The 13,703-nt window shown below is 41.2% G+C and overlaps 1 protein-coding gene across 4 annotated transcripts in view; it reads right to left on the bottom strand.

Moving 5' to 3' along the window:
* Nucleotides 1-1,045: 1,045 nt before the first annotated feature.
* The window catches only part of ets1 (v-ets avian erythroblastosis virus E26 oncogene homolog 1), a gene marked incomplete at its 5' end in the record, with an annotated part of 31,294 nt that continues 18,636 nt past the window's right edge, over nt 1,046-13,703 (bottom strand). For 3 of the 4 annotated variants that reach the window (XM_083886111.1, XM_083886112.1, XM_083886113.1), the window contains 7 exons: nt 1,046-1,321; nt 1,613-1,731; nt 6,095-6,355; nt 7,627-7,872; nt 8,186-8,263; nt 8,548-8,748; nt 9,464-9,583. In XM_083886111.1, coding sequence (XP_083742237.1) covers nt 1,106-1,321; nt 1,613-1,731; nt 6,095-6,355; nt 7,627-7,872; nt 8,186-8,263; nt 8,548-8,748; nt 9,464-9,583 — 1,241 coding nt within the window. In that variant the 3' untranslated portion in view covers nt 1,046-1,105. The remainder of the gene's footprint in view (nt 1,322-1,612; nt 1,732-6,094; nt 6,356-7,626; nt 7,873-8,185; nt 8,264-8,547; nt 8,749-9,463; nt 9,584-13,703) is intronic. The other variant, XM_083886114.1, reaches the window with a different exon arrangement.

The following is a 13,703-nucleotide window of genomic DNA, read 5'->3' as shown; positions in this document are numbered from 1 at the left end:
TGTAACTCTTCACATTAAATAACTCTTCATACCAATGACTCCTGATTCCCCCCACATAGATTGTCTACAGTTTGCTAATACTGGTGGTATATGCAAAATGCATACGTTTCAGTCACAATATGCGTCTCGAACGAGGTGGTGGTGAAAGCGTCAGTTTCAAAAGCAACGGCTGTTTTCGGTTGCCTGTCTATCAGAAACTCTTGTTATGAGTAATCTCAGCGGGTCCTCGCAGCCCATGAACACACACAGGGCCAGTGTCTATAGTGTTGTGTGATAACAAATCAGCACATTTAATCAGACTCCAAGAGAAGAGAACTTTTGACGGGGCATCCGATGTCGGTTCCACCGTGATACCTTCACTGACAACATGAGAAAGATCTTTCCAATATGCGCCTGGTGTGTAGGTTTACATTGGGTGTTCTCAAACGCTGTCATATAATACTGGCACAAGAATAAGCTCCTATAAGAAAAACAACTTTAAACAATACTTTTTGGTCCAAGCTGGAAACTCTCCTTACTAAAGAGAACAGTGAACAATACCATTATTCTAAATATGACATTAAACCATCCCTCCTGGGATATTTTTTGGCAACTACCTTCTAGTTGTAACTTTGCACTTGCTCTTTGTTTTACCAAATGATAAAATCTATCATTTTATTTTGTTCTTATTTTCCCCCGTGTTCTCTCAGGGCCAAGTCTGTCCTTTTTGGTCCGCTTGTCTTTTCACTGTGCTACTTAAGCAGAATGGAACCTTAACTCTACCCGACAGCACTCCATTTGCCTTGAGCTGCTAAATAATACCGGTATTATATGTACACACACATCACACATACCCACGCTCACACACACATGCGCGCGCACACACACGTTTTGAATGCAACAGAGTATGAACACAGGCTTTTTGGGCTGTGCCTTCCTTTTAAAACATGGTCTAAGAGACAAGAGCTCGAAGTTGACAGAGACCATACTTAGTCATTAAAAACATTTTTGGTCCCCAAAAAAAAAAATGGTTTACCAAAGCTATAAAACAGTTAAGACCACTTTATGAGCCTCAGTCCGTGTGGCTCCTCAATGTTTGTCTCCACTTGCTTTTTCATCTTCACTTTCACTCGTCCGTATCAGGCTTAACGTCCAACATTGCATGCAGCTCCTCAGGTGTGTACCCCAGCAGGCTTTTTAAGTCACAGACAAAGCGGTAGACATATCGTTTCCCTGACGTCTTGTGGATGATGTTCTTGTCGTAGTAGTAGCGCAGGCCACGGCTCAGCTTCTCATAGTTCATTTTGGGCTTGTTTTTCCTCTTGCCCCACCTCCGAGCAACCTAAGACAATACAAGAAACAAGCTGCTCAAGATGCGACACAAACACACATTTGATGCAGTTTCATAATAAAGCTGCGATAAAATTTGTAATTGTAATTACATCCACACTCAAAAGCAGACCTATTGTGATTCACTACCGATAACGGAGTCATCTTTTCTAAAAAATATCAATAGAGCCAAACAAGGTATGCAAATGATTTTGAAAAGAAAGAAGACATCTTGTTCATCTGGTTCTCTGCTCAGGACCTCCCAGCACGTGTGCCAGAGGCCAGTTGTGTCATGATCCCTCACCTCATCAGGGTCAGAGAGCTTGAACTCCCAGCCGTCGCCTGTCCAGCTGATGAAGGACTGGCAAGACTTGTCGGTCAGCAGCTCCAGAAGAAACTGCCACAGCTGGATGGGGCCACTGCCTGCAGAGCAGATGGGGGGGTGGTGGGGATTCATTAGCACAGTGTGATCACAGAAGAAAGATATCAAAAACCAGACTCAGGAACACGGGTTCCAAGGTTCTATATTGTCATTGTTAGTTCAGGCGTTTCAAAGTACTGTGTGATATAAAGAAACTACTTTGCATCTACTGCAACATATGTTGATAATTGGTAAAACACATACTTAGAAAAGGTGCAGTTATTCGAATATAACAGTGTGCCAATCTGTGCAAAATCTACATACTGTTGCTTCGTAAAAAAACAAAACTTTAATCAAACTGAAAATACTTGAAAATGCAAGGTGAAAAAGGAGTAATACATTCTTCTACTGTGTATAAAAGTATTAACTTTTACTTTTATTTTACACCTAAGCCTCAAAATGCCCATCTTTGATGTTGCTTATTTTAATCATAAAAGGGCCAGAAAATGTCCTGTAACTAAGTGCTTTTGACCATTTTTCCAGAATCACTTTCAATATCTGGCAGCTATTTTCAATTTACTACATGGTAAATTGGCACATTAATAGTTTAAAATTAAGAAAAACTAAAAATGTGTGTCAAATTTGAAATTTGAACAGTATAAAACATATTTAAAATAAGAATTGTTCGAGTCTATATCTCTATGTCCAAAAACAGGCCAAAATTACCGTAATAACCATATGTGGTTTTGACGTGCAACTTCTCAGATTTCGTTCCGATAGTACAAAAGTTGTGTAATTACGGTAATGCAAAATGAGCTTGTTCAAACGCGTCATCTGTGATATACTCAGTGTTAAAGGTTTAAATATTCATGTTTTATTCAATGATGCCAAAGAGAGAAAAAGTAAACCTTCTGATCTGGGTCAGACTGAAGTAGACCAATGGAACCAAAAGTCCTCCTTTAATACAACAGTCCCATTCATCATCTATTCCCTTGTCTGCCAGTTGCAGTATGTGAATCAAGAGCCAGAGTTCCACACCGGTGAAATCACTAGTTTAAAATAAGGCTGCCTACAGCAACACATCTCCCGGACTTGAACACAGAACAGTGTGTGAGAAAGAGAAAAAAGTTGCTAAGTCATCAGTAATGTTACACTGGAATATATTTTTTTTCATGAATAAAGAGAAACATAAAAATCTGGCGAAACACAGCTACGGTGTTTTAACAATAGTGTATTACATAGAATGGAAAAAGGGGAAAGCAGAACAAAAACAAAGCAAACGCAACAGGTTGGTTTTTGTGTCTGTACTAGATTCAGAGAACTGCACTTTGATCTTGTGGTTTTTCTGCATATACACTAACCCACCCACTTTTGCGTCTCGCATGTTGAAATCACACCTGCCTTTGCAGCAAAATTGAAGCTGCGCAAACGTTAGCTCTCTCTTTTGCGCCTCCGTTTCAGGGAAACAGACACGTGGGCATAACACTTGAAATGGCATTTCAGAGGCCTCTTAGCTCCTGCGAGGACCAGGGAAGGTGACATGACAACAGCCACGCCAACTTTGGAAAAGAAGTGGCTCTGCAACACTGGGTCTCTTTCAGACCGAGTTTTTAAACTGGCATTCCAAAAGTCTGCTACTGTAACAGCGAGCCCACATAAAGGTAATACAGTGCCCGTTTACCAGCCCCCTGTGCTCTCATGCCAGAATGTAGGCGACCCTTTGACAAAAAAGAACAGGGAAAAAAAGAAGTTTCCAAAAATATGTTTCAAGGCTCTATGCACAATGGGGCTCATTGAAAAGGCATTGAGTGTGGCAAACGGGGGTGAGTAGTCTGGGTTTCACATTCAGAGCAGTGTTAAGTGTTTGACCCATGGTACACTAAATGAGTCTTGGGCATAGGCCGTCAAAAGCAAGATTTGGTCTGTACATTAGTTTAAGTTTTTCAAATCTCTCGATCGGTAGAACAAACTTTTAACAACTTTTAATGAATATAGAAACATCATCATCATCAGCGTTGATTACGATGTTATATTCGACACCGACGTTTTGCATATTTGTACTTGCGAGACAGACAGACAGACAGACAGAAAAAAGGAGTGAGACAGCAAATCATCATGATACAGAAAGAGTTTAACTTGATAATACTCGAGACAGAGGTGCAAATCGCAAATTGTCACAGGAAACCACAGGGATGACAAGTGGAGCTCCACTTATCTCTCAGCAGCCTTATCGGGCTCCCTGTCCTCGCTACAAGTGGCACCTGTCACACCGTGACTGAGACAGGAAGCCGAGCTGAGTTAGCTGTCAAGCTGTCATAAACATCAATTTTATAAATGCATGTTTTTTTCCTGTTTACATTTTTGTTATTATTGTTATTATTATTATTATTATTTGGAGGTTAAGGTCTCTCACTCTCTCTTTGCCTCTACAAGCATGTACATGGACATCTACATATAAAAAAATGCTTCTATCTTTGAAGAATTATGCTCTTATTACACTGCACCAAACAACAGCTGGGATCCAATGCTACACATTTACCTCTTTCAGGGAATGGCTTGTTTTAGCTTTACCATTTTGCAGAATATAGAAGCTCAGAGGAAGCACATTCTCCCCAGTGAAAATACACTAAATTACCCTGAGGACATTCATGAGGCTTTCATCCACGCTTTCTTAAAAAACCGATACAGTAAATGGAGTCTGAGTTTGGTGACGCACACATGCAAAGGTAGAATAATAGGAGTGATATATCCATGCACTGAGGGGAACTTGTTGTAAAACACGCATTTATGTCAAAGCAAAGGTCACAGAGGCAGATCTGGTGACGTCTTCTTATTCAATAAACATTTACATGAAGATGCGAGAATGTCTCTCATAAATCCACAATGCTCGTCCGTGAGTCCCATTTAGAGTCACTCAACTCCTGCATCATGTTTATTTTTAAGCATTCAGATTAACTGCATCGGTACAGTACACTCTTCTATTAATGAAATTGGCTGCAGGGATCAACACAACCTCTAATGGTCACTAAAAAGGTTTTCAGACTGCATCTGACGCTTCATTATTTGATTATATACACGCATTATGACATATTTCCAGAACCATTACTAAAGAATGATTCATTGTTCTGAGGAGCTTACGAAATAAAATAACCATTCAGATCACCAATTAACTTTTGCATGCCAACTTTGGGACAGTCTATTGTGACCTTTTACACGTTTTGCCGCCACATGACTGCAATTTTAACAAGGTTGAAAAATTCCCAAACACAAAGAGGTGACCATAGTGTCATGGGCACTGCTATCTTTGGCCAAATGCATATTTTGAACAGCAGTGTTTGTCCAAAAGTAATGACCAAAATATTCTCATTAAAAGTATTAAAACAACAAGCAAATCGATCGTTATCAAGCAAATCCTCGTAAAACTATTACAAGTATGTTTTTTGTTAACAAGCGCTGGCAACGACATACGCTAAAATAGTGCATTTGCATCAAAGAAGCATACAGATATCTGCACATCTCGTTGCACTTGGAGACCACACACCAGCCAGCATGTATGACTATGAAGACGCTTCATGAGATGCAGAGATAATTCTACTCTGCTCTTGTGTGCAGGGGCAATCATAACTTCTGCGTTTCACCAGCATGGCTAGGGTGACCTAGAAAAACTAGGCTGAGATGCGTGCCACAGATTACAAGGAAATACACAATAAGTGAAAACAGAACAAAAGAGTGAGCGCTGGAGCAGAAGCAGTAGTGGCAGAAAGAGAAGAATGTGTAAATGAAACCTTTTAGGTTTCCTGTAATGTGTATGACATGGTTACCTGTGTAAACATGTTTTTATTTGTATATATATATTAATATATATATATATATATATAAACAGAAAGCAGTGCATTAGGGCTTCCTTATTTTTGCAGAGCATCAACAAGTGTTACAGCTGCATGAAATCGTATGTCTTATGGGAATGTGGAAGGAATTCTACTCCCTGTGAGAATACTTCCACCCTAAAAATTAATGTTTTTCATTTGCCTCGATTTTGAGGTATTTGCCTGTGCAATACGTTCTGAAAATAAAACATGACTGGATCATTTAACTGTGCTTTTGTCTTGATGTTCATAGGGAGAGCTGCAACATTCATAAACACCATTATTATTCTTTAAATGCAAACTGTGTTTAAGCATGGTTAAGATTTGATCCATTTCCCGTAAGGTATTACAGTGTTAAGATGCATGCTGACTGATGCATAGGTTCAATCTAAATGGACCAGCGCTATGATTGATACCATTATTTACCCTGCACTTTTCCTGCTCTGACTTTTAAAACCACATCTGCTGTGAAGAAGATATATATAATGCTGCAGCACTTATCGAGGTAGGACGCTACTCAAAATTATAACGTGCCAAAAATGACATTGAGACGTCTTACCTGTGTATCCTGCCAGTGCCGCTGCTGGGATGACGGGTTTATCCTTGCTGAGGTCTGAGCGCTCCCTCACATAGTCTTTGAAGGTGCCCTTGGGCTTGTGGCCGTGCAAGGCAGCGGGGTAGTCTTCCGAGTCAAAGCTGTCATAGGAAGGTACCCGCTGCAGGCTGCTGAATGAAGACTGGCTGCTCCACGACTGGGTCAGTCGGTCGCAGCTCTCAAAGCTCTCGATGCTCTCAAACGAGTCCTGGCCACCGAGTTTACCTGGAGAGAGAAGGATGAGTGGAAATGTTGTTACAAGAAAGTAAACTTTAAATTAGAAAATATATTTCTCAAAAGAAAAAATATATATATATATAACTATATAATTAAGTGCATAAGAATGTAAAATGTTGCAAATTTTTAGACACACATTTTTTATATATGAAAGAAACAAGATTTCAGGAGTTCATATATTCAATTTACATTCTTTCTCAGGAAGCTTTTTTTTTTTTTTTTCTTCTCTGCAGTGCCACATCGCTCCATTTCACACCTCATTTCACTTGTACAGCCACTATTAGAGTTTGATTTTAAATGTAAGACAGTCACACAAATTGCCTTGCTATTTTTGGCCTTGGGAAAGATAAGAGGAGTCTTTCAGTGGTGAGTCATTAACAAATGACAGATAAAGCAGCACTGCGAGTGAAGCCACATGTGGATATCAATTGTGCTACGAAATACTTTCCCACGTTGGGAGAGCGTAACGCCATGCTCAAACACTTGGTATGTGTGATGCATGAGGATTGGACCTCATACCTTGCAGGCAAATGCTTAAAGCACCATTTGGGGGCTTGTATAATGCACTTGGCACATGCTATTCATTTCTACAGCTGGGGATTTGTGGAAAGAAAACCCTAGCTTTGTGACTATAAGTGTAAACCATGATCCTAATTCCTTTGTATACTATCAGCGGATGAAAAGACAAGCCTGTGCATTCAGAAAGTTTCATGAGAAACGTCCACACTTGCTCACTGAGGATGACACCTCTATCGTCTTACCGAGAACCTTAAAGTTGAGTCAAGAAAAAGAGGCCAACGAAAACCAGAAATAAAAAAAAAAATCTTGAAGGTTACACCACTTAAGATGTTTTACATAAAGGAACATGTTGTGGCTTTGGTTCATGCATCACTCTGACAAAAACAATACTCTTTTCTTTTTTTTCCAGAGACAGACAAGAGTGCATGAGGCGGGTTTGCTTGAACCACAAACCAACCAGAGGGCCTGCTTTTCTTCTCATCTAATAAATGCACACCGATGTGGCATGACACGATTCTGGTAGCTTCGGCTCAGTAACACGCACACACACACCCACAGAACCGCTTCATATCTACATGCGCTCGCGAAAACACGTAGCACATAATGTGAACAGATGTCATCAAGCACTCACAACAAAACTGATGAGTAAAACATGCATGCAGCAACACCTTACAGAGTAATCCTTTATCATCCTATCAAATCATGAATACACCCTCCATATCTAGTACATGACTGCTCACCTCTGCTTAGGCGTCCCACACACATGTTGTCAGGGGATACCACCTCCTGCTTGACAGAAAAGTAGTCCCCCTGCAGCGGATTGAGGGGTGTGTCCCGTAGGATGACAGCAGGGTATTCACTCTCATACTTGAGCGTCAGCAATTCCTCGGAGCTGATGGGATGAAGTGTCTGGTAGGACTCTGTGATGAAGCCGGGCTCTGAGTATTCAGAAGGAGGGACACACTGAGCATGCTCAACACCGTAGCCTGAAGACATGAAATGCAGATAGAAAGCAAGGAGCGGAACAGAGGAGGAAAAAAATCAAACTCAGAATAGAGCAGTTGTTATCCCTCCTGTGCTGAACTGCTGCCCAAATGCTGAGTGTGTGAATGGTCCATAAAACAGGACCTTGAGTGAATCACACGGATTTTGGAAATTCTTACGCAAAACTAAACTTAACTGTTTTTGTTTTTCACTATAAATGTATATTTTATATATTTTTTTATTATTTACGTTCATATTTTAGTCATGTGCTTTTACAGCATGATTAACAATGAGTGTGATGAGTACAGTACTTACTGCCAAAGTAGTCTGAGGTATAACGGGATTCCTGGAAGTTGGAGGTCAATCCATTGATGGGATAATGCTTTGCATCCTCTTCATGAAAAATAGATAGAGAGCGTCAGTGACCTCGCCATTGATTTGATGTATCATGTAACTGCATCCAGCATTATCAAAAATTAATGACCCGAGCCAAACTGTTTCTTCCTGTTTGGCTCCTGTATAGCAAATACCAACAGTTACATCACCGTGTTTGGTGAATGAGTTTCCCCCCTTTACAGTATAGTCTATCAGTTAGAATATAATCTTAAAATGACAAATCTAAACAGACTAAACAGTCAGTATAGACTTGTCTATAGGGGACGACAGTATGACTTTACCTTTTTGAAGCATTTCTAAATGTTCCCAAAGGATGTCGCCCACAAAGTCAGGTGCTAAGTCCAGGAAGCGCTCCTTCCCCATCGCACACAAGGTGGCTCCGTTAATGCAAAATTTGTCAAAGTCAACGTTCTTCAGACTGAACTCGTTCACAGTCCATGTAAGCCACTCAGCCACATGGTTTTCTGTCCACTGTCTGGGATCTTAACAGAGTAAAGAAAAAAAAAAGATTATTATATGGAGATTTGTTTGTCGTAGGCGCATGAGCATACTACTAGAAGAGATTAATATACTTGCAAATGTATTCAAACATTCACCTTCATGTGTGACTGACATGTCTATGCAGATTTTGCTTTCACTTTTTCTATTCTGGTGCTCTGAACTGCAACTTACATACTCTATTAAGTTCTGTTTTCACTGTGACAAAAACTCCAACCTTTGGTTTTACCTTTGTGGTAAATATATCTACCAGCAGACAGCAAACAGGGAGGCAGCAGTGGATGTAAATAGCAGTGATAATGACAAAGCAGAACCATAGTCTGCAGATATAGTACAATTACACAGAATGACACTGAAACCCCTGCTGCCTCTAAACAGCATGAAGAGGCTCTGTACTCAGCCGAGCTCTAAGAAGCTAATACCGTTTTTTCCCTGTCTTAATTCTCTGAAACATCAGTTAAATCAGGCCATGTGGACTGATGTTTTTCAGGGAATCCTTCTAAAAGACACATTAACCGGATGATCTGGAGCAGATAATGACGTAACAGCATCTAATACATGTCACACATTGAGGTGCGTTTGAAGGTTTGAAAAAAACCGAAAAAAAAAAAAAGTAACATTTGCTCATTTAAACAATTTCCACAGTGCCAATGTTAACACACTTTACAACTTGACAATACAAGCAGCTCACTGCCTTACCTTTGGGAATACCCAGCCGCTGCTGTTCCTTAGTGAAACCACTGAAGGTAGCCTTCAGAGCCTGGGACATCATTTCTTTACTTCCTGGTGTTAGTAGCGGGACATCACCACACTCTGGATCTACAAATGTTGAAGCAGATTAATGTATGTTATTATTCTGAGCAGTATCAATGTCTATTTTATTTACAAATGCAAATATTAACGTACCGAGTCAATTATTATTGCCTACCCAAGCTACAACAAAGCACGCTGTGTTATGTTTCATGCCAATAAAGCTTACTAAATGAACAAAAACTTATAGGAGAGATAAAGTGCGTGGGAAAAAGAGACTTGTGAATGTGGTCAGTCACCTCTTTAAACAGACACGCACACACACACACACGCACCCACACACATATACAGTCAACATGGTTGCATTTCACCATGATTAACAACACGAGTTGACAACTGCCTCTTCTGCTGACAGACACTGTCACCATATCACATCCACTCTATTTAAACAAGAGCTGTCAGATGGGGCTGAATTAATCTAAATTTGAAACAATGCCATTTGCAAATCGTCACAGCTGCAGCTTAATCAATCCATAGTAATTAGCTATTTTACCCCATAAATCAATCGTGAAAATGTTAGATAAAATTAAAATGAAATACAACAAACACTAATCTCTAAGCTGCAACTCCTGGGTGACAGAGCATCTCATGGTGCCTATCAGTGACACCATGACCCCTGCTAGCCCTCCACCTATGTTGCCCCCACACAGTAGGCCTACTGTCATCGCACCAAGCATGGGGTCAAACATTCTGAAAGGTCGAGGGTCAAGGGATGAGGTGATGATGTCACTGTAGCTGCTGGCGGGTGGTTAGGAGAATTGGCGGGTGGGCTGTCTCGAGGGTCTCAGCCACACACTGGGCTTAGTGTTCTCTCCTTACAGCCAGTGGGCACCCAATGGGGAACAGAGCTCCCTTTGATGGCTTTAAACAGCGCCTGATGACTCGCACTCATCCAATTAGATAGACCAGACTGCAGAAGTGTGGGCTGAGGGGGCAAAAACCATAGACATGATGGGAGGAAAAAGGGGAAAGACCCCCGGGACACTGACACTAGAATAGACTGCTAAAAACTAACTGGGCCAAGACTCAACAAATCACTTGTAAAAGACATAAAGGGGTCTGTACAGATCCAATTAACTTCGTGTAGTTCATTCATTTGATCCATAAAGCGCCCACACTTTTTTCCAAAACAAAGGACCGCATATAGAATATCATGATCCGTTTGAATCTGCAGTATGATGTAATAGCACTATTTAATCTGATCAACTTTGGGGGGAGGGGGTTTCCAACAGAACACTTAAGAACATGTTGGTGCTTCAACAGGTTAACTTGCACATCAGAGTTTGAATCATGCATCTATTTAAGTCCGCCCTCCTTATTCATCTCATTTACACATCAGTTGTTACATTTTTTTTTACACAAAAAAAATTTACTTTAGGAAAAGTTGTGTCACTCCCCTCACAGAAACACCATTAGCCCGAACCCAGATGTTCTGGCATCTCCACTGGCTGGTGGTTTTATCTGCCTTCAGTACACCAGAGCAACAAACAGTTCATGCTTGTTTTCACCACTTGCTGACGCCTTGACCTCATCTGGAATGCACAGCAGCTGTCCCTTCTTTGCCCATGTAACCAATGTCTGTCTGGCCATTCTTAAAATTAGGTCTCCCGACTTTCTTGTTTCTGTCTTTGGCTCTTTTTTTTTCCCCTTCTACTTCGTATCTAAAGAAAGAAGCCTTGCAACTCATGCGGGACACAGAACAGGCAAGCTCTTTGCCTCTCCATGTGATTCAATTAGGCCTGTAATAATATATTTGTATCTGTTCGATTGGTGAACAAGCAGAAAGATATCCTTTCTAGTCACAAGCAAAGCAGAGGAGCTGAGAATAAACACTGTTTCACAGTCTCACAAAAGACCCCAGTTAAACTACTGTCAGTTGCAGCCGGCACATCAGAATTAACCATGCACCTTCACATTAAAATAAGACCTGAGCGAGTTGTTGTTAGGCAGAAGGTGCTCCAGACAGAAAAACTGTCTAGGCCTCCACTGAGCTCATTTTTCTTTCAAGTAGTGTTGGTAGTGCAAAAACGAGCATGTTGCAAACGGCTGCAAACTGAGATGGAACCAGGGTTGAGACAGTCTGCGCTTTGATGTGAAAAAAGGCGAAGTGTGGCAGTTTATTTAAGTTGGATCGAGTGGAGGTTGTCTGCACTTTCGAACCATTTACGCCTCTCTCCCTCCCCGTTGCTTTTATCAACGCAGCCCCGGTCTGTACTTGCCCACACAGACTTGAACCCACTTTAGCACTAAATCCTCCATCAAAGACACTCAACACCATCTCGCATGACAACTACCATTAGGCCTGCGAAAGAGAGAAATATGTGAACCATGATTATAGAGCAAAATAAAGTGTGAACTGCAATTTGGGTGATTTCTTTTGTTTTCATTTTGAATTACTTGTTTAAAACGTTAAAAATGAGTTTGAAGTGGGATGTTTGTTGACTGCCTTACAGCAATTCAAAGCATAACAAATGTCTCCTACACTCAGACACTTAGGTGACAGTACAATTGCACTTTTAACCAAACATGTAACTTTTTATAGGATGTGCATGTGCGCTGTATTATTGTAATATGCAATGCATTGGATATATTGACACTGACGGCAAACATGAGACTTAAAAGTGCAGTGATAACAGAGCAGTCTCTGTGGTGAATGACCCATATGAAAGTTGTCTGCGGCAGAGCTAATGCACAGTGCGCATCCATTAGTAAGAGAGGCCAGCTTGAATCTAGACGATCTCTAGTAAATGATGAAGTCCTGATAGGATTTCAATGCGAGTGAGTCCCATTAGATACAGAATGGTCAGTACATACTGAGAGTTAGAGCATCCACAAGTCATCACTTTCCACATTAGACAGTGTGGGTCTGTCCGCAAAATGAGTCCCATCCACTTAGCTCCCAAAATGTAGGAGTGGGTGTAAATCACAGGCAACATTATGGCATTCACATTTCACTAACAAGAGAGAGTAAAAAGAGCTTGTGCAGGAAGGTCTGTAATGCAACCAACTTCTTCGAATGATGCCAAACAAATATGTATTCTGAGAGAGGGAGACTGCTGTTTAGTCTGGATATAAATGTACAGTAAGGGTATTGATTAGCCACTCCGCCCCTGCCATGATTAATCGATGGTCTGCTGAGTGCAATGGTGATATTTCTCCCAGGGATTCTCTCCGACAGACTGTGTGCGCCTTAACTGCCCAGCCCTTATCATCAAGCCCCAACTCCAACCTTAGCTGAGGTTCTCTTTGGCACCTTGGGCTGCTAAACCAACCCACACATACACACACATGAACTAAATTAGTAGTTTCCTTTGCCTGTGCGCCAGAGCGTGGGTGTGAAATTGGGATTTTTGTGGTTTATGGAGATAAAAAAAAGGCATGGATGGGCAGGGCAGGACCAGGGGACGATAGAAAGGGAGCATCATGGGTGGGTGAGGGGTGACAATGAACACACGGAAGGAGGAATGGGTGGGTGGGTGAGTGAGTCACCGCTCAGTAATATGAGCCCATCACAGGACAAGAGAACCGGGGGTGGGCACAGAGGGAGAGAGAGAGAGAGAGAGAGAGAAAAAAGAGAGAGGGAGAGACAGATGAATGAATGGGAGGTCTCATAACGCTCCCGCTCTTCTCCTTGTCTCTGGAGTGACATCACAGTGGGATCAGTGCCATCTCCCAGCCTTTGGCGGAGACTCGATTCATTCATAAACCCTGGACTGCTGCCTCCACTCAAAATGATGCAACGATACAAACACAGCAGGCAACCAGACCCATCCAATAAGGGACAATATACCTTCTATCATGCAAACGAGATATAAATAACCACACAGAGTATTTCTAATGAGTGGACGTTTGTTGGTGAAAAAAAGAGGATAACATTTAAGAGACTATTCAAAGCTGAGCTTTCCACATGTGTGAATCTGAAGTTGAGTATATAGATTGTTATTATTTGGTTTTTTTTTTTCAAAGTCAATTTCCTGCAACTGAGTTGCCACTTAGTGTGGAATGTGAAGTGAGTTGTGGGTTCAGGTGGAGGTTAAACACTTGTTAGACCACTGAGGTTCCATACCCTTCCAGAATATCTCAAGATGCACACGCCATTATGGAAAGGTGCAAGGGAAAAAAAACTGAG

Source organism: Microchirus variegatus (genome assembly GCF_963457635.1).
Source record: "Microchirus variegatus genome assembly, chromosome: 3".
In the NCBI taxonomy this organism is placed as follows: domain Eukaryota; kingdom Metazoa; phylum Chordata; class Actinopteri; order Pleuronectiformes; family Soleidae; genus Microchirus; species Microchirus variegatus.
This window is presented reverse-complemented; position numbering and strand designations above follow the sequence as displayed.